The sequence below is a fragment of the Colletotrichum lupini genome, chromosome 6 (genome assembly GCF_023278565.1).
Source record: "Colletotrichum lupini chromosome 6, complete sequence".
NCBI lineage: Eukaryota > Fungi > Ascomycota > Sordariomycetes > Glomerellales > Glomerellaceae > Colletotrichum > Colletotrichum lupini.
Window position 1 is genome coordinate 3,629,865 of NC_064679.1, and position 27,923 is coordinate 3,657,787.

General features: G+C 51.7%; 2 protein-coding genes across 2 annotated transcripts; both read right to left on the reverse strand.

Annotated features, from left to right (window-relative positions):
- Nucleotides 1-101: 101 nt before the first annotated feature.
- On the reverse strand, nt 102-19,139 carry CLUP02_12590 (1,3-beta-glucan synthase component FKS1; the record flags this gene model as incomplete). The annotated part of the gene is made up of 47 exons (XM_049291554.1): nt 102-129; nt 181-263; nt 320-499; nt 573-632; nt 807-898; nt 994-1,301; nt 1,457-1,543; nt 1,613-1,693; nt 1,884-2,018; nt 2,086-2,163; nt 2,270-2,342; nt 2,418-2,600; nt 2,712-2,767; nt 2,835-2,868; nt 2,925-4,435; nt 4,481-4,525; nt 4,563-4,687; nt 4,734-4,955; nt 5,099-5,132; nt 5,187-5,200; nt 5,265-5,288; nt 5,344-5,446; nt 5,876-5,970; nt 6,063-6,182; nt 6,364-6,394; nt 6,467-7,625; nt 7,685-7,751; nt 7,828-7,912; nt 8,035-8,265; nt 8,321-8,426; nt 8,591-8,743; nt 8,829-8,881; nt 9,143-9,223; nt 9,539-9,667; nt 9,946-9,993; nt 10,052-10,812; nt 10,886-11,396; nt 11,465-11,565; nt 11,641-11,965; nt 12,030-12,229; nt 12,310-12,397; nt 12,586-12,725; nt 12,792-12,849; nt 12,918-13,135; nt 13,190-13,517; nt 13,581-18,869; nt 18,928-19,139. The coding sequence occupies 47 exons, from the start codon at nt 19,137-19,139 to the stop codon at nt 102-104; spliced, it is 14,145 nt and encodes a 4,714-aa protein (XP_049148699.1).
- A 120-nt stretch (nt 19,140-19,259) lies between these two features.
- Nucleotides 19,260-20,808, reverse strand: CLUP02_12591 (uncharacterized protein; the record flags this gene model as incomplete). The annotated part of the gene is made up of 5 exons (XM_049291555.1): nt 19,260-19,740; nt 19,811-19,837; nt 20,157-20,213; nt 20,604-20,629; nt 20,719-20,808. The coding sequence occupies 5 exons, from the start codon at nt 20,806-20,808 to the stop codon at nt 19,260-19,262; spliced, it is 681 nt and encodes a 226-aa protein (XP_049148700.1).
- Between the last annotated feature and the right edge of the window lie 7,115 nt (nt 20,809-27,923).

The following is a 27,923-nucleotide window of genomic DNA, read 5'->3' on the forward strand; positions in this document are numbered from 1 at the left end:
GCACGGCATTATCACATACAAAAGGTAAGTAGTCGATAACGGAATCCAGTGGACTGGCCTCCGAAACGTCGTGCCAAGTACTTCGACATTATTAAACGTGTCTAACGACACGAAACTTCATCGATCTGTCTGCACACTGAAGACGCTGCCAAGCTCCTCACTTATTATCCTTAACTTGACTGGCCCCCTTGCGGATCCTTACTCGACGAGCCTTGATTCTTCTTCTTGTCGAGAGTAATCCTAGCTCGCTGCACAAACTCGTGCTGCTTTGTGTGAGCGGTAAGTCTTTGTGAGGGTAGCTATCATTTCAAACACTTACGTCCTCTCCATAGCGAAGCAGGATTCGCTCGTATGCTTCCTCGGTCATTTCTTCCTGGAGATGCTTGGGTTTGGGCCCCTTTGGAGCACTCGGGGGCCTCGGTGCCCTTGAGGCCTTCTTCTTCTTGCCCTGTGGCATGGTTGAAAGGTTTGGGAGCGGTGTGGAAAGAGAGCTCGGCAGCTGTTGATTTCACCGTCCGAATTGCTCGTCGGCTTAGCCAACTCTTCGTCGACTAGTCGTTTGGGTAACGGACTCGGATATTGCTCAAAGCTGGATAATGACCGGGAATTACGGGCAGATTGTGGTAGGACACCTACAGAATTTGTAGAGGCAAGGGACTGTGAGCTCTGGAGATGCTAATAAAGGCGCTGCTGGAGAGACTGTCGAAGATCTCGAGTCATCTGGCAGGGCATATGCAGTACCTTATATACACTTCTCGACCTGCGCCTTAATTGTTCGTCAACAAAGCATTCGAGGAACAGCATACTAACACGCCCGGGATCTTCACCCAGTAGCTGCCCACCGCCTTTGGCACCCTGGCCATGTTCGGTAAGCTGTTGAGGACCTGTCTAGGAGTTGCTGTTCATGCGTTGTTCAGTCATCCCCCCTACAGTCGTGCCCAGGACGTGGCGACGGGAGTCTATCGGACTATCAGATCCAGACCATCCCTTCACCAATCCAGAACGACGCCCATACTCCTGTCTCGAAGGAGGTCTTAATGAGGCACCAATGATTCCAAAGACAGTCGTAATTGGTGAGAATGGCTACTTTACAATACGACCACCCGGGAAGTAAGTACATGGGTCGTACAGCTCCATCGACTGTTGTGAATACTTGGCTAACGGCTGTTACAAAAACATATCTGATGTTACGACTACGTCTTTTTCCTTCAAGTACCAACGGGACGGGAGCACGGGGAGCCGGACTGGCCTCCGAAGTTGACCGTCCCGTGTCACCCCGAAGCCTTACGTTCATGTCTGCGCTGCAACCTGGGCAGGCCCGGCGTCTCGATCCTCCCTCCCCTCTCCATCACTGTTTACTATTCTGCTATCATCACTTGTGGCACATGCTACTTTTTTGCTTTTTCTATCAACCCCCTCATCGACTTGCTATGAAGACTCTTCTAGTATCTCGAACTAGGCCCCGTTCTGCCCATTCTTGTTCCGTGGTTGCGGATCTGTTTTGAGGAGAACAGCGCCAAAGGAAGAGACCGCGGTTTGCTCGCTGATAGAGGGACGACAGTCCAAATAAGGCGTTCGTATCCCCACGGTCTGAGAGGTTTAGCGCGATCACTTGCCATGGCGCTGGAACCTCGTCAAAAGGAAACGGAGGTTGAACCCAGGGAGTTCCCCGTCCGTCCGGGTCGGTGTAGAACTAGAGGGGTGCCCGCCGCTTGGCGTTATTGCTTATTCCAATGTTACGTGGTGTTTCTGTGCTTTTGGATTTGGACACCCCAGCTTTCATGTTTTCCCCCGGGACCCTTCCATCTTCTCTAACTTACCTCCTCCCCCTTTTCTCTCAAGGAGTTGTTGAAACCTAGCTTAAGTGGCTTGAACCGGGTTACGTTCCGATATGGTTTGGGGTCTCACGGCCAGCAGCCTCATCGATTCCCAGATCGTGCATAACTCCCGGGTCAGAACATCCGATCGGGAACGTGAACCATGGATCGGGATAAGAAGCGTTTCCATGTGTGCCACGGCTGGGTGGAGAGGTATGCACGAGACGGGTGGTGGTCAAGAAAAGGCCCAAAGCTCCCATCGAGGTACTGCTGGGGCGCATGCCATGCATGCCATATACTTGTGGAAAAAGCCAGCAAGTATGAGAGGAAATCAACATCTCTTTCCCTTGTGTCTCGTAGCATGGCTCGTTGAGACCCTGCGATCGCGCTTCTAGATCGTTTCGTTACTCCGTATTCCGACATGTGGGTTGTCTCCATGCCTGTCGTTTCACCGTTCTGTCTCAACGTTCATTGGCCGTTGGGGAAACCGGGGAGCGAGGAGAGAATCCCACGCCGGTTGAAGGTCTTGGGATGGTAGTAAGTTGCTGGTAACAAGTCCCCCTTGTCTCTCCCCCCCTCTCTTCTCTCCCCTTTTCTCACCCGTCCTTTCCTCGCGCACAAGGTGGAATAAGAAACGGTACAAACCATGACAGAGGGCGGTGGTTGGATGTGGCACAGCCAAAACCTCGGAAGTAGTCACATAGTCTCCAGAGATGATGGAGGAGCGGCTCAAGGAAGGTCGGGCGAAGAAGTACAGATCGGGCAACCCGATCATGCGGTCTGCTGCATAAGTTTGTCACACCGTGTGCATGCGCCTTCGTTTGAACACAGATTTCCATGTCATATCAGATCGATTCTTCCAGATACTATAGCTAATCTTGGCTTGAGCGCCACATACCACATGGTTGGTATGCATGTCTCCTCTTCTCACATCATTCTCCTTACCACCCCTAGTCGCGAACAGGGTCATTGTCTTCCTCTCCCCGCGGCGAGAGGGGTATCTATATGGAGAAGTACATTATGCAGCCAGATGACGAAAATGAGACCAACTCTTTTTGTGAGATTCAGAAACAAGACCGAAACAGCCAACAGGATGCCATTAGTGACCATGGCCGCTCTGGATGTGATCAGCCGCGACCTTTTGGCATTTTGCCAAGATGGCAGCCTGCCGGGACACCTCGGCCAGCCGACCGATCACGTCCTTGTTACCGTCCACAAAACCGTAGAGGGCGTAGGGAATACCCACGTCGTTGCAAAAGTCCTGCACGAGCCGCTGGGTCTTGCGCAGATTGTGGCGTGGGATGCGCGGGTACATGTGGTGGACGACCTGGAACTGCAGGCCGCCGTGGAAGAAATCAAGCCAGGTCGGGCAGTCGACGTCCATGGTCGTCCGCAGCATCTTTTGCGGGAACGACTCGTGGGGTCCCAAGTCTGCGGTGCTCATGGCGAAGTGGGAGAGCGTGATCTGGACGTGCAACGGGGCCTGGAACATGTGGCTGATGATCACGAAGACAAAGCGGTCCCAATTGGTGGGAATGGACTTGTACACGATGCCGTAGCCGAACCAGGCCCAGAAGAAAACCTGGCCAGCCACCTCGAGCCAGCGGTGCCACCAGGCGATGCCCTTCTTGGGACCGCGGCCCATGATGAGGTGGTCCCACGAGAGTCTGTACAGGTTGAAGCGGCCAAAGAGCATGATGGGGTAGTAGAGATACGACTGCGCCTTCATGAACAGCTTGGCCGCAAAATCGTATTCCATCACACGCTCGTAGTAGGTCGACGTCAAGTTACCAAGGAAGCGGTGGGAGATGGCGAAGAAGGGCAAGTGCTCGATATCAGGGTCATGCTCGGGAGAATTCGTGACGATGTGGTGGACGTTGTGGTTCCGCTTCCACCATCCAATGGACAAACCGCCCATGAAGTCAGCGATGAAGATGCCAATACACGTGTCAACGTGAAAGTTGTGAGTGATGCCCATATGCCCGGCGTCGTGGGCGGTGAAGACGAGCTGGTGCCAGAAGCAGCCCAGACAAGCTGCACTTGGGAAGTACCAGCCCCATCGCAGAAACGTCAGCATACCGACGAAGAGAAGCGTATACCGTGATACTTCAATGGCGTAGGCACGATAGTCGCAGTCATAAAGCCCTTCGGCCTTGATGCGCTTGTCGAGGAGCCTGTACTTTCGCACAATGTCTGACTGCGTCTCGTCATCCAGGGCAGGGTACTTGTCGAGGTCGAGACGGATCTGTTTCCGCGTCTCCGAGTCGAGGAAAGCAGTGCCGTCCATCTCCTTGTCGTCGTGACCATCGTCGATGACTGACGTGGCCGAAGAGCCAGAGGCTGAGTTCGGGCTCGCCACAGCGCCGTTTCTGTGACGGACGTGGTTCTCGGTGGTGTCGAATACGGGCGAGGCTTCTCGTGAGCTGACGTCGCTGGGAGACGAGGCGCCAAAGAAGCGCAGTGCGTCGTCGTCCTCGGCATGGTCGAACTCGGGACCGCCCTGCTCAATCGTCCTGAACTTGCCTCCCTGAATGGGTGGGACAAAGTTCCTCCAGTGGCCCTCGATTCTTCCGATTCGATACCGAGCCATTTGCGCCTTGGCTTCTGGAGAATGCAGTCTGCCGGGATGCAAGACAATAATAAGCCATTGTGATTTCGGTTACTGTTTCTCTTCCTCTCCATCTTCCCAGCCTGCGACGGGGAAGGATCTGGTGGGAATCGGGAGAGGAGCAGGGGTGCGCTTACACGGTGACCTCGTCGGTGGCATCTCGACCGACCATGTGCTGGATAGCCTTGTCGCCGCCCGGGTGGTATGCTAGCCACCCGTCCAACTTGACGACGAAATCGTCAACTATTGTGACAACTCTGCCCTGTGCGATCAAATCTTCAATCTGGCGGCGCGACATGAGCGGGTACTCCCTCGTCCTCTTTGGCTTCCCACCCGAAGCTGTCCCCACGGAGGTAGCCATTGCGCTTGCGCTCGCGGCTCCGGCACGACCGTCTTGTGACGTTGCAATTGGGTTTTGACTGTCGGATGTGCAAGGCGGCAAAGCTCAGAAAGGAGCTTGGGACGAGGAATGGCTGGAGCAGGTGCTGAAATATCAATGGAACGAACGAACGAACGAACGAATTTGAGTTCTTGTGAAAGAAAGGCAGCTTCCGGGAATAAAAGAATGGGAGAAGTTAGAGGTGGTGCATTGGAGGGGTGGTTGGAGGCAAGGGAAAAACACCTAATCGGAACGTGGTAAGGGATGCTGCAGCTTTGGTTCGCCGAAGCTCACCGCATCTTCCATGTTGATCCGGCCGTTCAAGGTACTTTGGAGCGTACATCAAGGTATGGACGGTACCTTATGTCCAGTAACTAGGCACGTTCCTAAAGGTAGCTGTCAATGAGGCCAAGAGTGGTCCCCGTTGCTCTCAGAAAAAGTGAAATCCTAATTAAGGTACCTCAGCTATTGAAAGTTTGAGATGCTTCCAGTGTGTCAAGAGTGTTTTCCTACGCGGTACAGACAACGTATACCGGCACTTGAGTTCGAGTGTAAGTGGGAGAGACAGGGAGCGAGGTTGACACCTTGGAGGGGCTCTGCGCGGCCTCTGCGCCGGGATCCGCGGCGAAAACCCATCCCGCTCTGTAATACCTCTACTATCTTAGGCCTAGGGCGCTGCGCATCCATGCTTGCCCTTGAATAGGTGTCTACCTACTTTACGGAGTACCGTGCCGTAGCTACCCAGCTAGCCAGGTACCGCCTCATCTCAGCCAAATAACGAATCGGGTGATCGGGGGCCGCTCGAGTCCGCTGACCGTTGCAAATATACAGCCACAGTCACTTTCCTCCCAAGACAAATCGTTCGAGAAACATCACTGATCAGTCCCACCATAGCGTGTTTCCAGTTGTCTCAGCTCACATCTGCCTGCGAGTGCGCTTTCATTAGGTACCCCATTCCTCACTCGAGAGTAGATACACGTGTACAGATGATCATTTGAACTTAGGTTAACTGGGTAAATCCAGCAAACAATTTTCACTCCTTTTTTTTTTCTTTTCCTGAGCTGCCCTCACTTATTCCCGTCGCGATCACATGTATACCTTTTCTCGTCTTCTTTCCCCGGGGTCACTCCTATCGAAAGACCACATCGAACAGGCTTCATCAGGTACTGTCAGACGTGTGGGTCCGGACGGCCCGGTTGGCCAGTGCTTGAGCCACGGAGGACCATCGGATTAGACAATGACAGTTCTACCTACTTACCTTGCCTGACCTAAAGCTACGAGTTTCACTTGTAGCCTCGCAGAGGTCCGTCCCGTTAGAATGAATTTGGGAACCATAAAGATGCTGCGCCGGTCTCTTCACAACCCAGACTGCGTCAGCCTAGTGGACTTTAGTAGATCATGAGACAAGAATCTCTGAAGACATAAAAATGCACGCATGGCCTAGGCCACGAAGGAAGATGCAGTTGAACAGACGTTCATTCCCAAAAAAAAGAACTTGGTTTGTAATACATGTTACACGAAAGTTTTGATACCCGTCATTTCAACCTAAAAAATCATACGTATCCGCCTCGTCCTTGGCTTGCCCGCAGCCTAGCAGAAACAAACGACCATCTCACTTCCTCCTCTAGCAGCCCTTCTACTTATTTTCCAGATGCCGAGTACAGAGCTCCAATGCCCCAGTACTGCTCCGCATTGAAGGTCGCTGCCTCGGCGTGCTTCCAGAGGTCGTTGAAAGCAGAGAAGAGAATCACATCATTCGGATGGCTTGCGTATGCATTCTTGATTGAGTCGACGGCCAACTTTTGCTCAGAAAGACCTGGCACAGCGGCACCGTTGGAATTTCCCTTCCATGGCCAGCCCGTCTCCGTGCAGACGATACGCTTGCTTCGGTCAGTGAGCTTGGCCTGGACCTGCGCAACCGTGTTGGTGATGAACGAGCCAGCGTCCTTCGCTGCCGTGTTGCTGTCGAAGAAGGGGTGAATGTTCATCGCGCAGTAGTCGGAAGCATCACAAAGTGAAGGGTTGGCAAGAACCGCCACAAAGGTATCAACAGTTACGACAGGGCCGGTGTAACCTTTGGCGCGGAGGAGCTGGCGTGTCTCCCCGACAGCTGTTACGATTTGCTGCGCTGTGGCCTTGCCATTGTTGACCAATTCATTGCCGACACTGACAGTATCGATCAGAGACCAGTCGCCGTTGGCTGCCGTACTAATGGCTGCGACCTGTTCAGAGATTGAGCTGATGTCAAAAATGCCCAAGAAGAGCTTGAGACCGGCCTTCTTAGCCGCGGGAAGGGCGTTCGCGATCTGATTGCAGTCGGTACCGTAGGTGCGCACTACCGAGTACTTTCCCTTGAGCTCTGTGAAGTCGGCGTCGATCTCAGCGGCTGTCTTGCACAGTCCCGCTGCTGTGTAAGGGGCATATGCAATTCCGTTCAGGGTCGAGTTTGAAGTGAGAGTGGAGTTCGAAGTGAGGGAGGGTGTTGGCGTAGAGGATGATGTTGAAGAAACGGAGAGTGAAGCGGTCGTCGAGGCGACCAACGGAGAAGAAGAGCCTAGGAGGTCACTAGTAAGGTCTCGTGACGAGGTAACGCGAGTGGCTAGTTCCTCAGATCGGGATTTGAGATCTACAGGCTTCGAGGGGCGTTGGGCTGATTGCGATGGCGGCACGAAGCGGACCGTTTCGACGGTCGTTTCCAAAGGAGTACCCTCTTCGTCGACGTAGACAACTACTTGAGGGGCCTCGGTCGCCTCGTTGAGTGAAGAATCAGTCACGAGGATCTTCTCAGGCCCAACAATTGCTCCTTTGACATCTCTAGTGCCTACACAATTGTGTCAGATATGCTCTTGAACTCCATGGCAACGAACAAGTCCGGCTCACCTTTGGGATGAGCAGCCGAGAGCCCAAACAAGGCAGCGAGCGCCAGTGTTGACGAGATACCGGTAGACTTCATGTCCGATTTGCGACTTTTATAGCGTAGTGACGCGTGGTGATTGGGCCCGATTCAGGCAAAGTAAAAATACCAGAGAATATGGTGGTGTAGACGCCCGTGGTTCTAGGCTTCGGTTGAAGTTGGATTTCGCTGGAACAGGATTGTTCAAAGTCAGGCTATGTAGCGATAGAATCGTGAGTTAAACAGGTTTGGAATCAGGATTGAACGAGAGAGAAGAATGGTAGGGTCAGAAAATGAGTGACTACAACGAAAGCAACAACATCAGCAGGAAAGGAACGAATCGCTGTCGATACAGCTTTGCACTACACGAAGCCAACGGCGACGAGCAATAGTATAGGACGAGGGAAAGAAGACGAGAGGATGGAAAAGACGAGAAACACCAAAAGAGGCAGAGATGGCGGGCATGGTGTATTCAAGTAGCGTCAGTCCTCCACCCCACGGGGGCGTCCTTGGTACCTGGCTGTGACTTCTCGCGGCCCAATCATGCAACAAAGTTGCTCGGCAGGGGCTTGATGTCTTGTTCCAAGAACTGCAGGAACGGGATAAAATGAGGTACGGGAGACAATTGAATTAGGAGATGAGACGGGAAGGGAGTAACGAGCGGAGGGAGAGACAGCGCAGCCAGAGGCAGGAATGTTGGTTCCCACTTGTAACAAGCAACACATTGCACTTGTGGAAAGAGCCAACACTTATCCTAGGGGGCCGAGGAACCTCTCCCGAGGAATTTAAAATCACCAAGGAATTGATGTAGACTTCTTAACTCACTTCCGAAAATGGGTTTCGTAGCTTAAGTTGTTATTGTTGTTGTTGTTGATTTGTAGAGTGTTGGTCACACTTTGTTCTCAGTATCTGGAGATAAAGATGAACAAATGTCGAGCCGTTGGTGTGAATGAGTTTCTGGTCCTCAATGTCGTCTTCTGAGTTCGACCAGTGTAGGTTCGATTGCTCCGAGTAAGTACAGCCAAGGAACGCGATGCTTGAAGGGCCTTAATCTTGTAATGTAGGTCAGCATTTGACGTGGAATTTCTACCTGTGATCGACACATGCTTTATGAGGCAAGCGCCAACTTACAGTAGATCAATGTATGGGAAGCGTTGCACTTGTATGCTAGGTAGGATTGGGTTCTGCAACTGAAGGAATGTTGTTTCTACTCAAGAAGCATAAGGAAAGTGAAGGGAGGCAATAGAGATGGTCGTCTCAGACGGTTCAATGAATGTGCGAGGATCTCGAGAGCTCATGAGATGAAAAAGGAACGACATCGAGGCATCTTATAGAGGTCACCGTATGATCAAAATACTCTATAACCTGGACCCAGCTCCACACACATGGTTTAGAGCCTCCTGCATTCTACCTCTTCAAGCCTCCGAGGAGGAAGACGACACAACCTGCCTGAGGTAGGTACTGTCAAGGCTTCTCGCTTGAAACCCTCATCGGCGCCGTGTAGGTAATCAAAGGCGGTGCCCGGTCTTCAAGAGGCGGCCGGTCTTTGAACGCCAATTTCATACAGGTACCCGATCCAAGTGCCTAGTAGCGCAATGGATTTACGAATTTGTACCTAGTCAAAAAGACCTTGACGCGTGTTCGAAGAAGACTCGTCACTCCCCCGACTTCTGGGGCTTAGTCTTGAAAAACCCTTAAAAGCCATCGGAAGAGGGCAAAACGCGGATGGTAGAGCATGTCTAAGAGATGTATCGCTGGTCTAGAACACTTGCAGGACCCGAAGCTGCGGTTTGGCCGGATGAAGAAGGGGAAAGAGAGGAAACTTTCCGAAAGGTCTGGACCTACGGAGTCCGTCGACAAAGGTGGAGGGCGGCATAATGCCGAGTTGTTGGGGCCAGTTGACCGTCCGCCCGATGCCGGATCCGGAGCCGAGCTGACAGCGGGAAGTGGGTGGTGGCTGGCAGTACGGCCTTTGTGTTTGCTGCCATCACTCATGTCCCCTTTGGCAAATTTTCTCCAGTCTTTGTCTAGCGTTCCGAGCTCTCTCTTGCATAGCTCCGCACCCCGATTATTTCAAATTCCTGTGCGACAGGAGACGTCCGAGATGTAAATATTTGACTGCTGTTCCAGCCTCTGTGATTAATTAGTATGTATATGTGTGTCATTACAAGTGAGCCCGCGAACTCTCTAGGGTATCCGAGTCCCCAGCCGCCGTGATCTCGATTCCGGCATTATCTATGTTCGACACAAGTCCCAGTACGCATGTGAAAACGACACCCGCATAAAGTCATCCACTCTAGTGCATGCCGTAAAGTCATTCCAAGCAGAGTATGAGTCAAGTGCGCTATGATGACTTGGAGCTCGACTTCCGGGTCATGACCTTTGTGATAGCGTGTCGGATCGTGACACCTGCTTTCTCAATGTCCTTCCTGGGCAAGCCGGTGGTCAAGCAAACCTTGAGCGCTGGCTGGATCTGCCAGCTGTCATCCTTCGGGTTCAGGTCGTTGGCAATGGGCATGCTCTTGAGGCGCGTAATGAGAACCCCGTTTGCAAGGGCCTTGATGGGCAAACCACGGTTAGCACCGTCTTCTTCTGGAATCTCATATGTCAATAGCTTGCTTACCTCATCAACACAGTCTTGTAGTAGCCTTTCTTGGTCCTCTCGTGTAAGCTTGCGCGCAGCGACGACCTCGGCCTTAAGCACCAGCAGCATGATGGGATTCTCGGGCGAGCTGGTGCAGACGACCCAGTCACTGCGAGGATCCAGCTGTGCCCTCATGGCCTTGGTGTTCTCACGGCACTGCGTAAGGATGTCCGGGTTAGATTGCAAAACGCTGAGAGTCTCGCTGGCGGTGACCGCAAGCATGGCTGGCAAAGCAGCTGAGAAGGTGTAAGAAGCTGCCGTGAGACGTTGGTGCTCAACAACATCCTTGGCACCGGCGCAGAAGCCGCCTCCAGCGCAGAGAGGGCCGGCGAGAGAGCCGGCAATCATGTCTACCTGGGAGGGGTCGACGTTTTGCGCTTCCGTAAGGCCCCGGCCAGTTCGGCCGAGGACGCCAAAAGACCAAGTCTCATCGAGGATGATGCGGAATTTGTACTTGTGCTTCAGTTCAACCTGCATGCCTTGTCAGCCAATAATGGTCTCTTTTCTGTGGTGGCGAAAGTAGCGCTCAAGACGAATCACTCACGAGTCTGGGCAGGTCCGCGCTGTCTCCCGTGATCTCAAATAGGCCTTCAGAGACAATGAATCTTCTCGTCAACTTCTTGCCCTTCTGGTCCTTAACCACTTTCCGGATGACACGTTCAAGGTCGTCCATATCACCATGGTTGTACCACTTGATGGTGCTTCGGGACGCCTCCATACCCTTGCGAATGGAGTAGTTGACAGCGCGGTCAGCGACAATGATATCTCCGCGCTTGCAGAAGGCGGGGATGACACTCGAGATAGTAGAAAAGGCTTGGGCATAAACAATGCAGGCTTCAGTACCAAGATAGGCGGCGATGTCTGCTTCGGTCTTCATGTGCACGTCCTGAGTGCCGTAGAATTGGGGAGGACCGCATGGGCCCACGCCGTAGGTGCGTAGCGTCTGGATGGCCTTGTCCTTGATCTGTTCGTTGGCATTGAAGTTATAGAAGTTGTATGAAGCGAGGTTCGTGACGGTGCGTCCGTTTGCGAGCTTGGTCTTGGGGCCGGTCGGTCTGGAAGATGTCAGCCAAGAGGTTCCCTGGCAAAGGATCATCAACAGGAAAGGGGAGGTCGGTCGTACCCAACAATCACAGGCAACCTCTCGGCCTCGATCTCCTCAAGAGCTGTTTGAGGAGCCACAAGCGGCTCCGGGGTCCAGTCTTCTACCAACTCGTCGATTTCCTAGCCACCAGTGTCAGTAAAAGGCTCGGAGTATCAGAGCCAAGGGGCCGGGATAGGATGTCGAATTCAACGCACATCATCGCGGAGTTTGATGAAATTCTGCTTCTGGGTTGAATAGGAGGGCGACAAGAGATAGCGGACGAAGAATATGAAGAGAACTAGCTCGATGCCGGAGCGAATGGGATCGTTCTGGTAGCTCGATTGGATGTAGCGAATTAGAACGGCTGATCCAGGGACTTTTTGAAAGGCCTCGGAGGCCTCGTGCAGCCAGGCGATCAGCTTCGTTTGGGCCTCGCCAGCGTCCATGATGGCTTTGACGAGATGGCAGAGGTGAGATAATGTAGTTCGATCGCACGAGTTGACTGAAAGAGACGAAGGAATGCGGGAGGCGGGTCGACAACTTGATGTGTTGTAGAATGGTTCAAGTTGTGAGTAGTCGCGGCCGAAGAATCCGGACGTGGTACCTTTGCGAAGGAAATGAGGATGACGGGATGGTGCGTTGGACCGTCAGCCAATCCTGGTGCGATGGGTGCTTTGCGTCTGCTAAGGTACTTTGATGTATGGAGCCCTGAAGTGATAGGTACGGAACCTCGGTGCTACAGTCAAAGGAGCGCAAGACACACAATGATGTAGACTTTCCTTTCGGGACGCTCGTGTAGAATATCTGAAGTAGCAACGGGTTGGCAAGGTGCCTAGGTTGGTAAGGGAATCCGAGGCAAGAAATCGACAAATCGACCAAGTCACAAGTGCGCTCAGGTCTTGAAAATGCGCCAAAGTGACAGCACCTCCGACGCGGTTTTTTTTCCCCGAGCGCGCCCCCTGGCGGTCGATCCTTTCATGTCCTTTCAACAAACTTCTGATTGGCCCACAAGGTTCTCTGCCCCTGAGTTCCTGGACAGCCCTGCGTCTTCGCATAATCCATCTATACCCCTTAAGGATGCAATGCTCATTATTGCATTTCCACGCATAATACACTTGTGGTCAGGATACGGATACCTCACTTATTGCCATTCACCTTACCTAGTTCTCCGAGGGCAAATACGGTCCTTCTTCTCACTCCTAAAACTGACTCTAATAATGGGAGGCATGACTCGTATCTTTCGCAACTCCCTCTCTCTCAGCCCACCTAAGCGAAGGGACTGGTCAGTCAGTCTGGTCTCCTGCAGATATGCACAGAGCAGGCGCCTTCAATTCGGCACCTGAACCCAACACAGGTAGCTACGTACATCCCGCGTCGCGGACGACGAATCGCAGTGGGTCACATCAAATGCTGGCAAGTTACGACTTAGTAGGTAGGGCTTGTAAGTGAACAAAATGGGACTTGATTATACACCCGTCTAAGGTAGTCTCACTCTTGGCCTTTGGTGATATACGTAGTCTGCAGGCCTTCACAGCCGTGATTCCATGCCAGCCATGTTTTCCTGCCCGTACAAAAAGAGAAATGAATAGGTAGCAGTCGGAAAGACACAATACACGCCTGATAATGGACATTAAAAACCTGCCGCCGAAGTCTAGGTTGTTCGTCCTTCCTCGGAACGTCCCTAAACCGCTTGTGGAACGACGACTCTCTCTACCACCCCCAAATGCGTCTATGATACAGCTCGTACAATTAGAAAAGGCGCACTCTCTGCGAGTTGCTAGTCTTGGACGCCTTTGCCGACGATGAAGTCATCGTAAGGTAGGCTCCCGAGTAGTCTGCCGCTCCAGTTCCAGTTTCAGTCTCCCCACGCGTGTTGTCGTTGTTAAGGCTGGTAGGTTGGATCAGGGCCAGGTCCGTCGTGTCTAGAGACTTGAAGATGCTCATAGGGATTTTGTCACCAACGACGGCAGGACCGATCATGAGAGCCATGAAGAGAATGAACATGGTGAAGTAGAGAATGGCATAGCGGAAGACACGCTTGCGTCTCAACTTGGACTGCTTCATTGAGTAGATTGGCGGGCGGATTTGGCGACTGTGAGGGGTTTGTTAGCAATGCTGTGGGAACGGATTGTGGACGAGTGATGGTGATACGTACCCAGGACGAAGCCAGAAGAGCATCATCGAGTGCAACATGTCAATCTTGGGCACAAGGATGACCGGAAGCATGATGAAGAGAAGGAAGTGGCCCAAGACAAAGTCGGCCGCGAACATGCTCAGCTCCGTAATCTTGCAGAGGAATTCACGGGCGGGCTGGGAAACTGAGTGCCATCCCATAGAATACCACTTGCCGGTCCAGAATGCAATGTTCGCCGCGTCCGTCTTGATCTCACGCGTCAAAGTGAGCGAGATAATCAGCTTGAAGACGAAACGTTGGATGGCGACCACGGCGATCATGCCAAGCAGAGTTCGGGCGAAATCGAAAGACTCGAGCAGGAACATGACCTCGAAGAAGACAAGCAACATGATCACGGCAATGCCGTGGGCAATCGCCGCAAGGACACTACCGAACTTCTTGCAGCACATGCTCAGGAGGGGACCCATGAAACAGGCCATGAAGAAGAACATCAACAACGCGCCGGCGTTGACTGCAATAGGGGCCAGTGCGACAACTCCGACTCTGATCAAAGAGTTGGTACGCTTGATCGCCGAAGATGAGGCATCGGGGTTGTTGTCAGCAGAGACGCCGGTCTGGGCGTTGATGTACAGGTACGGAATGACAGTGACGGCCACGAGGAGCAGAGGAGTAAGAATCTCGCCCCAGAACATGTTGGTGATAGCCGCACGGGGTACGTCAGACGACATCTTGGCAGACGGGTCACCGAGAGCCTTGCGCTTATAACCTGTAATACGGGTACGAGACAGACGGCAGAAGGCGATCCAGGAGGATGCGTGAGAGCGAGAGTTACCACGGGACAGCCACCTCAAGAAGTCGCGGTAGTCGATGAAGAAGTCGCTCCAAGCGAACTGGTGCGGGTTGTACAGGAAGGGCGAGATAACCAGGGCGAGAAGAGAGATCCAGAAGTAGACGAGTGCGGCTTGCCAGATGGTGACGGTGGCGAAGAGAAGCATCATTAGTAGACGAGATCCGAAGTAAATCGAAGGGCCGGCAAAACGAGAGTACAAGACACCGAAGGGAATGCGAGCAGTCGCAAAGCCACGACCAGTACCAATGTACCGGGCACCGCCAAACGAGAGATCCTGCTGTACCGAATTTGCGTAAATCTGGCAAACGAAGACCTCGAAGAACGGCGAGAGGGAAGAGAATTGCTTGCCAAGACGCTTGGCGGCACGCCAGAAACCTCTCTCAGTCAACTCTTGGACGACCAGCGGCACGAAAGCCAAAAGCAACACGAAGATAATGGAGAGAATGCAGCGGTACACCCAATCCATGAGAGCATCGGTATTCTGGCAACCAGTAGGGAAGAGAGGATCGGTGATGGGAACGTCGCGGTTGTAGTCGCACGCCTTTGTTTCTTTCCGGAGGGCGCCCAAGCTGAGCAAGCAGATCATGAACATCTGGACGGACAACATAATGAACATGTTGTTGAGATGGAAACCAGGATGGGCGTAGTAGAAAGAGAGGAAGCGGTCCAGAGGCAGTTGAGTTCCGAGGTAGTAGTACTCGCGAGACAGCATCTGCTCACCCATACCAGTTCCAATCTTGGTGGTGAAGTTAAGAATTGAGCCGAAACCCAAATCACGACCCTTACCACACTGGTAGTACTCGCAGTGCTTGATCCTGCCACCGCGCAAGATGGCGTTCATGCCGGCGTAGATATCCTCGTTGAGATGCAGACCCTTTTGGGCTTTGGAAACACCACCGCGGGTCGTCATGAAGATACCGTTGAGGAAATCCGGGTGACCGTAATGAAGCTTGCCTCCAATCTGAGCAAGAGTACGGGCGAAGAGAGTACCGAATGTCTGTTCCTTTCCAGCAGCAACGTCACCGAGGATACCAATGTTTTCCGAGAAAATGTACTCGCGAGCACCAAGAATAGCGACAGGGTTGGTCATCTTGCTCTTGACACCAGGAGTGTAGGGGCTGACATTATCAGTCTTCATCTCCTCGAATTCGGCAAGGACGGATCGGATCTTGAGGCACTCCTCGAGGTAGTTGTCCTGGTTGGCGTCGATAAGCTGGATGTATTCACCGCGGTAGAAGATGAGCGAGTGGTTCTGGTTGTCGGATTTGCCGTCTCCCAAGATGGGGTTGCCGGAAAGCTGAATGCGGAACTTGGGCTTGCGCATGCCGTTCTCCATAATCTCTGAGTGACCGTCGATGAGAGCAGAGTACAGACGAGGCTCCTCGCCCTCAGCCAGAGGGGGCTCTTCGTCGAGGTAGGCGATCTGAAGATCGGGGTAGGCACGAAGGAGGAACTCGGCGTTCTCCATCTCTTCCTTCTTGAACTTGGCGTAACGCTGCATGGAAACACAGAGCTTGAACTTGCGACGAGCCATGCGCTCGAGCTCACGCTCGAGCTTGTCGGAGTTGCCACCGAACATTTGGACAACCTCTGGGTTTTCCACGCGATACAAAAGCTTGATAGCTCTACTATAATTCATGAAGCCAGAAATCGTGCGATACAAGGTCTGGAAGCGAAGAGATGCCCAAATACGGGTTCTGAGGGTGTACTCGGGGGCAGAAGATTTGAAACCAATACAGTAGAAGGGCAAGTCGTCGATCTTGCTCTTGGCGGTGTCCTTTTCGTTCTTCTCGTTGGTGTTGCCGTCGCCGTTGAACTGGGAGGTTTCATCGGCCAGGATCTTTGTGTCCTTGACGAAGCAGTCCCATTCATGCGGGTGAAGCTGCTTGAGGTACTCAAGCAAAGTCACGCGAGAGTAGGGCTCATCCTCGCGAATAATCTCACGGAGAGAAAGCAGAATCTTTTCGCTGTAATGAGGAATGAGGACGGTGAAGGTCGGCATATTATCGACTGGCACAGGCTCCGGGATAGGAGTCGACAGCGATTGAGCGAAGAAGGAAAGACGTCTCTCGGCTTCGCTGTCGGTAGGGAAGAACTCAGTCTTGAACGAGTGATCTTCCTGAGAAACGAAGAAAGTAGGCGCTCTCAATGTTCTCTTACCCTCCTGCTCGGAAGGAACCTGGTGGTAGAGAAGCTTCTGCACGTGATCAATGGCCAACAAGTGCTCTCTGTACATGGAGATGACGATGGCGTTCCACACTTGGGAGATGAGAACCTTTGGCTTGTACTTGATCTCCATGTCGCCAGTAGCGAGAATCTTGGAGTAGATGCGCTTGGGCAAGCGAGAGAAAATGTTTCTCCAAGGTGTCCAGATGGAAGAACCGATATAGAAGGATCGGGCAATGGAGAAAATCGCATTGACCAAGACGTACCACAGGTACGTGTCGAGGAAGAAAAAGATCAAATCGGTGAAGGCCATCAGAGCCAGAAGAACGTACGGCTGCTTCTTGCACAGAACATCGCCAATGATCTTGTCGCCGAGACACTCGATGTTCATGATGGTGAGGTAACGGATGGGATCTCTGAAGGACAAAGTCAGGTAGACGTAGGATTCTCCGAACTTGGCACCGAAGACAGCAACCCAGAGACCGTAGGACATGGCCATGTCATTGCCCTTCAAGCGCGGGTAGCTTGCCGTGAATGTCTGGCTGGCAACGTACTTGCGCGAGTTCTTGGTCAAGTAGCTGCCGAAGAGACCGCCGAGCGGCATGACCGAGAAGAAGATGAAGGTGAGGAGCGCAATGATGAACTGCACAATGGCGAGGATCTTAGCAATCTGCTCATTGGGGTTCGGGAGCACGAAGACGTAGACGAAGGGCGCAACGTTGATGATGAGAATGAAGATCAGGAACAGCAGACGTTTGGTCAAGTGCTGCGCGCCAGCCCATTTGCGCGGCACGTATGCCCACTCAGCCAGAGTAGCCAAAACCTGAATGAGCGCGGCGATCGTACCACCGAATCCAACGATAGAGAAGTTCTGGGCTGTCGTCGGCTGCTGGTTGGCTTGTTGCTCGTACGAAGGACCGACGACCAAACTAGGAGAGTTGTGTGCAGTGTAGAACCAGAACATGGTCAAGTGAATGATCCAGATACGGTTGAAGTTAACAAGCAAATGGAACCATGACCGAGTCTCCTTGTATGTCTTGAAGAAGCACTTCTTCCAGTTGATGTCCTTAAACTTGAGGTATCGCTCGGCAGGAGGAATGTCGACCAACTTGGACTTGTCCTCGAGGACAATCTTCTCGATTCCTTCGGGGTACCAGAAGAGCTGGTTGCAGTCGTCGTATCCGATGACCTTGTCGTGATCACGCTCGCGTCGCACGTAGACGCCATCCGAGATTTCGTAACCCTGGTCTCTGCAGAACTGGTAGAGTGGTGTAATGACGTTGTTGAGGAAGGTGAACTCCTCCACAGGCTCCACCAAGTTCTGGCATGCGGGAGTGTTGAGGTAATCGTCGGCACACTTGAAGATGAAGCACAAGCACTCGGGCATGAAGCGAACCTGGTTGGCTTCACCCCAGCAGAGCAGGTACAGAGCAAGCTGGCGAACACGGTCATGCTGAGACATGCGGTTCATACGCGTCTTCCAGCGGTACTCGGCAGCTTCGAGAGAGTTATCACCCTCAAGGTCGTCCAGAGCCTCGGCCTCGTTCTCGGCTTCACCCTTCTTCTTCTTCTTGTTCTTGGCCTTGCGACGCAGACCCTTGCCCTTCATATTGGCGAAGCCGACAGCGTCATCCAAATCCAGGTGAGCGGCGAAGTACCACTTGCGGTAGTTGGCGTTGTCTCCACCAATGTAATCGGCGTGGAGAGACAGCAGCGCCTGATTAGGGGTCATGCGGGAAGCTCTCGAGTCCAAAAGAATCATGAAGTGGTCGTACATGTTGCGCATGCTGTCCCGCTGGAATCCAAACTTGGCACAAAGATCGAGGAAAATGTCCTCAATCTCTTCCTTGGAAAGGGGAATCTGAGCATCGGCGCTCCAGGCAGGGTACGGCTCGCGAGAAGCAGCCGACATCATGTTGGCGTAGTCCATGCCGTAATTAGGAGTCGAAGCCCCAGAAGAGCGGTTTCCGCCATAGGAGATCTGGGAGGAAGGGGGTCTGAATCCACGAGCACCGCCCTGATCATAGCTGTTGTAACGTTCGTCGCCGCGGCCGTAGTAATCCATATCGGCAGCTCGAGCCATGTCGGATCTCATGGTGAAGTCGCTGAAGGTCTCAGAGTCTTCCTCGGAGCCCTGATGGCGTTGTCCACCGGCATGCCCCTGGTTGTAGTCCTGGTCGTAGTAGCCATTGGGGTGGTTGTTGTCATAGTAGCCGTCCTGGTACTGCTCGTTGTTGTCGTAGTATCCGCCATCCTGGTGGTAGGCATTGTTCGGGTCGGCATTGTAGTAGCCCCTGGAGAGTATCGTTAGCACAATCTTTCAACTAGAGTCGGCAAAAACGAAGAACATACGACTCATCGTAGTAGCCATCACCACCTTGCTGGGGGTGACCACCGTGGGCGTCGTAGGCACCATGCTGATCATAGTACTGCTGGTCGTCCTGGTAATAGGAATCGGTCTGCTGAGTTCCGTTTCCTCCATGGCCGCGACCCTGTTGGTCGTAGCCGTCATCGTAGCCCTGGTGGCCACCGCCACCAGCACCACCGGCTGGGTATCCCGACATTCTGAAAAGCGATTATCTAGCAGAGCATCAGAGTCAGTACGAACGGATCGATACTATTTCAAGCCACATCCATTGGCAAGCGGGGGTTGCGGAGAGAGGGGGGAGAAAGTAGAAGCGCCTTTAGGGGAGTAGAGGAGAGGCTGGGTAACTGACCGTCCAAAAGTCATCAGGGAGGATTCTCGAAATAAGTGTGGTGGGATCAGTGGGAGGGCTGACGATGGTGAGCCCAAACTGATGTGGCCGGCACAACAAGAGTAGATAGCGACAGTGATTTGGATTGCAAAGTCGTAAACCGTCTAGTGGCTCGGCGGCGTGAGGTGGAGGAAGGGAGCTGCGGGAGCACGGCAAGGCCGACTGGCGTAGTTGGCTTGGTGATTGTTCCTTTGGAGGTGGTAAACCGTGAACCAAAGAGGTTGGGCAAGGTTGGCGCCGGATACACGATGCGTTGGACTGCTCAGGAGAGGAGGGCAAAGCACGACCTCTTGCAGTAGACCCAAAAGCTTGGCCGGCTTTGGAGAAGACGACGAAGCGATTGACTGGTGATGGGTAATACTTTTTTTTTGTTGTTGTTTTGAAATCCGCGACTGCCCAGGGAGGCCGTCTCACAAACGAGCGTGATGAATTAAGGGTAGAAAAAGCGCAGGTGGAAGGAGGGAAGAAAAGGGGTGGACGGAACGCGAAGTATGGAAGGTGCGAACCTGTTGTGGTGTGGAAGGAGGTAAAAAGGCGAGGTTCGAGGTGAGGCAGCGGGAGAGCAGAGGTTGGGTGGAGGAGCAGGAGGTAGGTAAGGTACGGATAGAGGGAGTGGATGGAAGTGACACCGGGCCTGTTGGTGCTAAGGTAAGAGACGACAGGCTAAGGGGACGGTACCTTTACGAATACGTACACAAGTAACAGCCCACGCCACAATGCTTCAAAAAGGGGGGAGGCAGATGGACGGATAATAGGTGGATGGATGGGCGGTTAAGGGATAAGACTGGGGGTGCTGCACAGTGAGAGATGATACAAGCACACAACCTTGAAGTTGACAGGCACTTGAGATCCTCAGATGATGGGAGGGAAACCGCAACAGGCCTGTACAGTACAGTGTAATGGTTGTTCTCTAACGAACGGCGGACAGGAGAGGGACGGGATGCTGCTAGTACTTAGGCACATTTAGATGCACAACTGGACGAAAAGGAGAGGGACCATTCAAGAATCAGGCGGGACCTGTCCGGTCTCCTTTCCTTTCCTGCTCTGCTCTCTTCTCTCTGTACCTACCTTATTCATACAGTGCACAGCAAGTCGCGCCGGTAGCTACGTACTGCGTAGGTATGCACCAAAAACAGGACCAAAAAATATGGAAAAGGGAAAGGAGGAGAGACACCCCCTTCAGAATCCCAGACGGCCCGTCCTGAACGGGCTGCAGCAAACAGGAAAAAATTAGAACAGGGGGTGGGTCCACACAGGGAGCCTTCTATTTACACAGGATAGAACCAGAATCGAGAGAACTGCAATCTGCACCAGCAAGGCAGGCACGGGTCAGAATAATACGAATGGGAAGACCAACTAAATTTCCGTACGGATACACTACACTCACAGGCAGGAGCAGTAATTTTTGTTTTGGAAGCGCCTTCAGGACCTGGACGAGATTCAGACATGCCGCCGGTTGAAGGACAGGAGAGTTCATAGTGCGGTACTCCGTAGACAGGGCTTGGCGATGATGAAGGTGGCCCACCCATTGTCCAGGATTGACCTCGTCCAAGGAAGTACCTCATCCAGGCACATAACGATACCACAGACACCTGCCTTGCCTCATGCAGGCGGCAGCGGCATCTTGAAAGTTGGAACGCGTTGAGGAGTGGGCAACTGTTCTCGCCTTTTCTTCTTTCCTTCCTTGCCTTTTCTCTTCAGTCGCAAATCGCAAGACGTCTCTACTGTCTCGATCTTCAAAGTTGTCGTCTCTTTCTCACCGTACTGCATAGATTCTTCTGAGTTTTCCGGCAGGAAGGCGTGGCTGTGCGACTGCATTCCTGCACGTTGACTGGTCAGATGAAAAGAACAGACAACTTGAAGTCCAGGTGGGCAAGGAGCAGGGCAAAACGGCGTGTCGTGTCTGTGGGCGGAAAGAGTGGGATGTCCTGGCCAGTCAAGCTCTGTCCGCGGGCTGGAAAGGCGGGCAGGAACGAGAAAGTACCTGCCCACTCTGCCCTCAGTGTCGCACTGTGAAAAAAGGTACGTTCCTCGAGAGGGTGGGGAATTACGACGGACAGGGGGCTGGTCCCGGCAGAAGGGTGAGGTTCAAGTGCAGGCCTGCAGCCCGCCATCATTGAGTTTTGACTGGCAGTGACAGTGCCAGACTTCTGTGCCAGACAGCCAGATTCAAGGCGAGAAAACTCCCGTCACCTTCCACTCCAACTTCACGGCTCAGACCTCCGACCTGCCACCTGCACCCTACAGGGGCTATGTTGAATTGGCAGGCCAAGGAAGGGGGGCGATGAACGTCCAATGTCATTGGATGCGAATTGCCTTTTGGGGGGCACGGCTCCACCATACTGCGTAGAGGAACGTCAAACACCGCCCTCACTCGCCCACTCATTCACTCACTCACTTCACTGTGCACTCTTCACTTCACTCGCAGTCTCACTCCTTACCCTGAAGCTACGCGTACAGATACAGGTGCTGCTACTATTCATAGCCCAGGTATGAGTGTCTCTTCATTTCTATCTACTGTGTGTTCATTCGGCCCTCACTTTGGTATCCCCGACCTACACAGTACCTTAGAGATTACTTCACTCGTCCAGCGAGGAGCCATTTTGTTCAGATGCCAGGCCTCTCTACAAAGTAATCGGCTCTGGAGTCGCATTGTATCCATATGTCATAGGACAACCAGCCACTTTCAAAACGAAAGTTGTAGGTCACTTCACGCGTCGCCATGGGTTGGTACTTTCACTTTCAATCCTAGCAAATATGGCAATCTGGATTCTGGAAGCCTGAAAGAACCGCACCTCCTTATCCATAATAGTACTACCTACGCAGGATCGTTATCTGTCGACCGTTCCGTTCCTTGGCAGCTGGATGCTGACTCCATGAGGCACTCCATCAAACACGTCTCCATCGGATTATCAATCCATCTCTTTCCCTCAATACTTTTTTGATTGAATCTTGTCTTTCCCTTTCGATTGGTTGTGGACAAATGTCTCAACGAGGGAGAACGGGCTGGGTCTGTCACGGGAAAGGGGCAACCGATCCGCGCAACAGGGGACGCTACTGCGTGCTGCGTACCTGGATCTTTGGCCTGCCTTCCAGAGCAAGGCCGGGCGTTCCGGTACTTGCTGCTAGGTAATTAACAGCCAGGGCAGGGGTCGACTCAAGTGTGTCAAGGTCCTGTCCTGTCCAGATCACAACCGAGATCCATGGGGATTGGGTGAGTGTTCATCTCGTCGCAGCTACGTCTGACCTCTCAAACCTGTATTCCTTCAGTTCTCGCACCGCCGCCTCGCCAAAAAGGGAATTGGTTTTTCCAGCTCAGCAAAATGCTGCTCGTCAAGTCCGCTGTCAGACTGGTGGACAGGACGTTCTGCCTCCCTCTCGGCCCGTCGCGGTTGCCGTTAACGCCGTATACATCTCGAAATGCTCGATACGAGTTGGACGCGTACATCGTCCATGAGCTAGCGAGGATAATAAGGAATAGGTGGCAATCCTAGGGCATTATCGACCGCCCAGAGCATCTTGTTCCCGAGATCCCGTCAACGGTCAAACTCGTCTCGCTCCGCACCATATCATTCTCCCCATGAACCCGACCTCAGATCATCTTTCCCGAGATTGGTTCAAGCCAGACCAAAGCAGTGGAAGCATGGTTCTCAACTTCTCCGACAAGATATCCACTTCAGCCCATGGGCCTTGCGGACTTTCCCTTCGACCGTCAACTCATCTGCCATTACTTCTGTCACAGATGTGCAGCTGCCGCATTATCTGCAACCCTCGTGCGTTTTCCGAGCCACAACGGTTGTCCCCGTCAGCCGGCCTCAGCCAAGGCTCTGGAAGGCTGAAGGACAAGCAAGTTGAGCAATAGGTACGAATACACACACAGACTTTTGCAGATGGTTGTGGGTGGGCAGCCGAGATCGCCGTCTCAGTAACTGCAGCTGCGCCTCGGTGGGCTTGTCCTGCTGGGTACTTCGGTACTGCGACACCATCCGCGGACCAGCTCTAGGAAGCAAGAAGAACATCTGGGTTTCTTCTCTCGCATACGGATAGAGTTGATTAGGCCGCTCGCTTTGACCTTCGGACTGAGCGAGCTGTCAGCTGCAGCTCGCAAGCAGAGACAGAGGTGGACTTCAGCACACTCTGACCTCTTGCAGTAGAGATCGGATTGATCGCAGGTTGGACTTATAGTCTGTGAGGTATCGGATATGCCGCTCGACAGCAAGTACAGACAAAGTTTGGTGATGTGAGTTGACTGCGGCAGTTTGCCCAAAGCGACTGGTACCAAACAGACATCTCAGTTGCCGCTATGTATCTGCGCTATATCGTGAACAACACGAGAAGCGTTGTGTCTCTACTGGTACACGAGCCTTGTCAACCCTCCAGAGTCGATAGCTCGTAATAATGCCGGCTGCACTTCGTGTCTGTTGGCTGCCAAGTGGCCTCACGCCGACAAAGGATGCATCGGGTTTGCCACCGCTGCACCATCGAACTGGAAGCATACCAATACGCAGACAGACGTACGAATCCCGAGTACCTGCGGCCAACACATTGCCTGCATCCTGCCTTAGTGTGAACCCACATTGATCTATCTTGGGATGCTCACTCTTCGCACTGTCTCAACGTACACAGTAGAGAAGATTGTCGTGTTGGCTGATTCTCAGGCCCTGGAAACGCGTCGGTTTAGTGACCTACACTTTAGCAGGCGGCCCGACAGCAGATCAGCACCGCTAGGAAAAGATCAACAACCGTCAACAGCAAATGGCTGAATTGGATAACAACAATGCCATGTTAAACTCGGGACGATCAATGGTTGAAATCCCTCGACTCGGGCGCTATGGCCCGTGGCAATTGCCAGTTGCGCATGGCACCCGTATCTGTACTCCGTCACACGAACTACTCAAAACCTGCTTCACGGTCACCCCAGAAGGAACGCGACTTGAGTAGAGTACATGCCCTGTGCTTGAGGTATATAAGATCACTGTTTAGCTCCATCGTTTTGCATTACTAGAGGATTGCCGCAGTACATATAAACGCTACCCTACCCTCGAATTCCGTACTATTTAACCTTAACCCTTTTCTTACCTATCCTTTCCTCTATTTTACCCTCTCCCTTATTAAGAGATTATTAAAATTATAATTTTAATAACTTATTAATAAGCTAATATTACTATTTAAAAATAAATAACTTATATTTATATATAAGTATTAGGAGTTTTATTATTATAAAAATAGTAATAAATATACTAAAGTACTTAAAAGAGCTTTTTAATAAATTTTTAATATTATTTAAAATAATAATCCTTAAGTTATAAAGAAAAGTTAAAGTATTATATTAATATAGCCCTATCCGTTTTATTAATATTAATAATACTTTTTTTAATATAAAATATTTTAATAATACTCTATAATTATATTATTATACTTTATAAATTATACTTAACGTTAATAAAAAATTTAATATTATTTCTTAATTCGTTTTTTAGTTTCTTTATTAAGGCTATTATTATAAAATTAATTTAGTTATTAATATTTTAATAAGTATTTTAACTTAACTTAGAGGCTCTTATAGCCCTTAAAAAGAGGCTTTTAAAAAACTTATAATTAAACTTTTATTTATTATAAATAAAGTTATTATAATTAAAACTATAGTATTACGGACCTCGATAATAAATAATTAATAATATAGTTATTTTTCTTTTATAATAAGTTTAAAAAAGTATTTTAATTTAAATACTAAGTAAGTATTATACTATTTTATTAAAACTATATTCTTATACTTATAACTTAGAAAGAATTAACTTTCTTCGATAACAAGGTACTTAGAGGTATATAAGATGGTATAATGCTACCTTACAGGCACATGGTGGCATGGTGGTGCAGTGGAATGACGACAGTTGTGCCGAGTGCGAATTTGCCCCAGGGGAAAGGCGATGAACGATTTGTCGATTTGGATGCACAAAGTCGAGAATCAAGACCCATAGCTTGCGCTTGGTGGTCCACTATTTATTTCAAGAACGGCCTCCTCTGTCAAGAATCCAGATGTATTCGCATATGTGCTGTGTGAAGTACTAGTAAGCTGAATGGGTTCCTCCCTCAGTTCATGGATCTTTGTGCATGGTTCTGCCTCCTTTGAATGGCAGCGGAATGGACGCAAGGGAGTTTTCTGTATAAATCACAGCCTCGAAAACCCTCAGAGGCCAACGCGATAGCACGAAATCACGAAGGAGATTATAACGGTGAAGAGCACAATGCTCTCACCATCCGTGCATGCATCCATTGAGATTGGAGCCATCCGGAAGATTTGAGCCTGGCACCTGGTTATGCCTGGGTTTTGGGACAAGAAACCTGGAGGGGGGCCGCGAGGGCGGAGGCGGGAGAGTGGGGGCAAAAGGTACGTGGGAAAGAGGCTGGCGGGGGTGCTAATCAAAGCCGAAAAGGAGGCCTGCAGCGTGCACACCTCTAAGGTTGGATTCATGGATAGAAAAAAAAGATGCACCCACGCTAAAGCGCCTAGCGATAACGAATGGGTGGGAAATCCAACCTGAATTGGACGCGGGCGCGATGTGGATGTGTTGTTCGGATGCAGGTACCGGCTTTGTAACGAGTCAATCAGAGACTTGGAAAGATACCACCATGGCAATGGGCAGTGGGCACTAAGGCACGCTTCCATTGCACAACTCACCGAGCAAAGAAGATTCAAACAATGTGGAAGGCGCAGTGCTGTTCTTGGCGCCAAGCTCGCGCAACTGCCTCTTGCCCGCCCCTCCTTTCTTGCCTGAATGTCTCTTCTCCGATTCGTATACACAATTATTCGCCCAAAGTACCTATGCATACGCATATACGGATATGAGTATCTTCGATTTTTGAATCAAATGTTTTGCACGGTCCGCGATGATGTTGTCATACACACGTCCCTCAACCCACTTGGTTGGAGAAGAAGAAGAAAAGAAAAAAAAGACACCAAACTGAAGTGACTGGACCGCAGTCCAGCCAAATTGGATTAGCACAGGTAGGTGCCGCTCCATGCCATAGCATTTTCCGGGCATGCCTAGCGAATCGACTTTTGCCCTTTGCGAACGATAGCGCAGCATACCAAAATGTTAAGCTATCCATTTTCTACCATGCAAGAATCCACTGCAAAGCCGGATTCCGAGTTTGCACAACGATCTCGATCGGAGGGGCGTCCGTCCGCCGTCTACACCTCCAGTCCTTCACCAAGTCTTTTTCCACACATCGTGACATCCTAATATCATAAGCTGCTGGGCTATAACGATCCGGCAGAGTGTGCTTTCGGGCTGCCTCCGAAATTACCACCTGTTCGTACCTGACGTCACTCCAACTAGCTAATGGCAAATGGCAAATCGTGCATGCTAGTCTTTCTCGAAGAATTGGTATTGTTCGTTCAGTCTGTTACCTGTCTTGCGGCAGATGGACCTCGCTAAGTGCATTTTGAACCGTGGTACTCCGTAGAGATGGGTGCCCCCGTACAGAAAGCCCGCTGCCACGGGGTTGTAGCAAGACCCGGGCATCTTCCATCCGGTCCTGAAGCAGATCCAACTCTCAAGTTATTATTGCATATCTACGGATATCAATTCCTTGTGAATCTCAACCACCTCATACTTGGCGGTCAACAGCATTTGCGTCAGCGTCAGCGTCAGCATCGCCGCCCAGAATGGGCTACGGTTTCATGCTAGATCCCTCTCCAACTCGTCAAGTTCCCGCCGGTGCTGGGTGGCTTTCGTGGCGCAGCGCACAACGGTTCGGTGGCATCGGTGCTCTCCCAAAAAAAAAAAAAAAAAAGCCCGAATTTCTTTTTAGCAACGGGCTTCCAGGGGTTCCTTTCTTTGTCGAAATGTTCCGCCGCCGCGAACAGGGGCCAGATAAGACACCAAGTCCACACAATCCGTCTGTTTCTTGTTCTTTGTCTCGCGATGCTGGTACAGTGCCGTTGTTGCGACTGTCAGCATATAGCTGGCGTTGGGACACCTTACCGTATGGACGATTTGTTTTTGTTCTTGCAGAGTCTTGATGCGGCAATTGGAAATCAGATTATTTAACAATTACTATGTAAGTTAGCAAGGGCAGAACTTTGGGCTTGAGTCTGTTCTCTTTGTGCCATGCTCCGTACTCCGTACCGCGCGGCCTTCTTCTCCACGGGCAGCATATCTCTCCCCATTTCCTTTCTCTCCTTGTCTACGGAGACCTTATGACGGCGTGGCATCTAGACTCCTGAAGACCATGCGTAGGCCTTTCGGCAAGAGTATGATAGTCTCGGGACGCTGGCGACTCTCCATTGACGGGAGCGGGTCTCATCTTGTTTTCCTGAACAATGCGCGCTTCCATATGGCTGGGTCCCCTCCGTACCACACAGTAATAATTGGTACTTTGTCTTTTGGGGCAGAGGGATCAAATTTCCGTGCGTGCCGATTGCCTGCTCAGATGCGGTCCGGTGTTTTGACACACAGCATTCCCCGTCCCTGATCGGCCACTGCATTACAGGACATCCTATCGGCGGTCGCATCTTATCACTGTCCTTGGTAGAACGTAGATCTACCTCATGGCCACCGACCTGTGAGACGCGCCTCTCTCGTGACA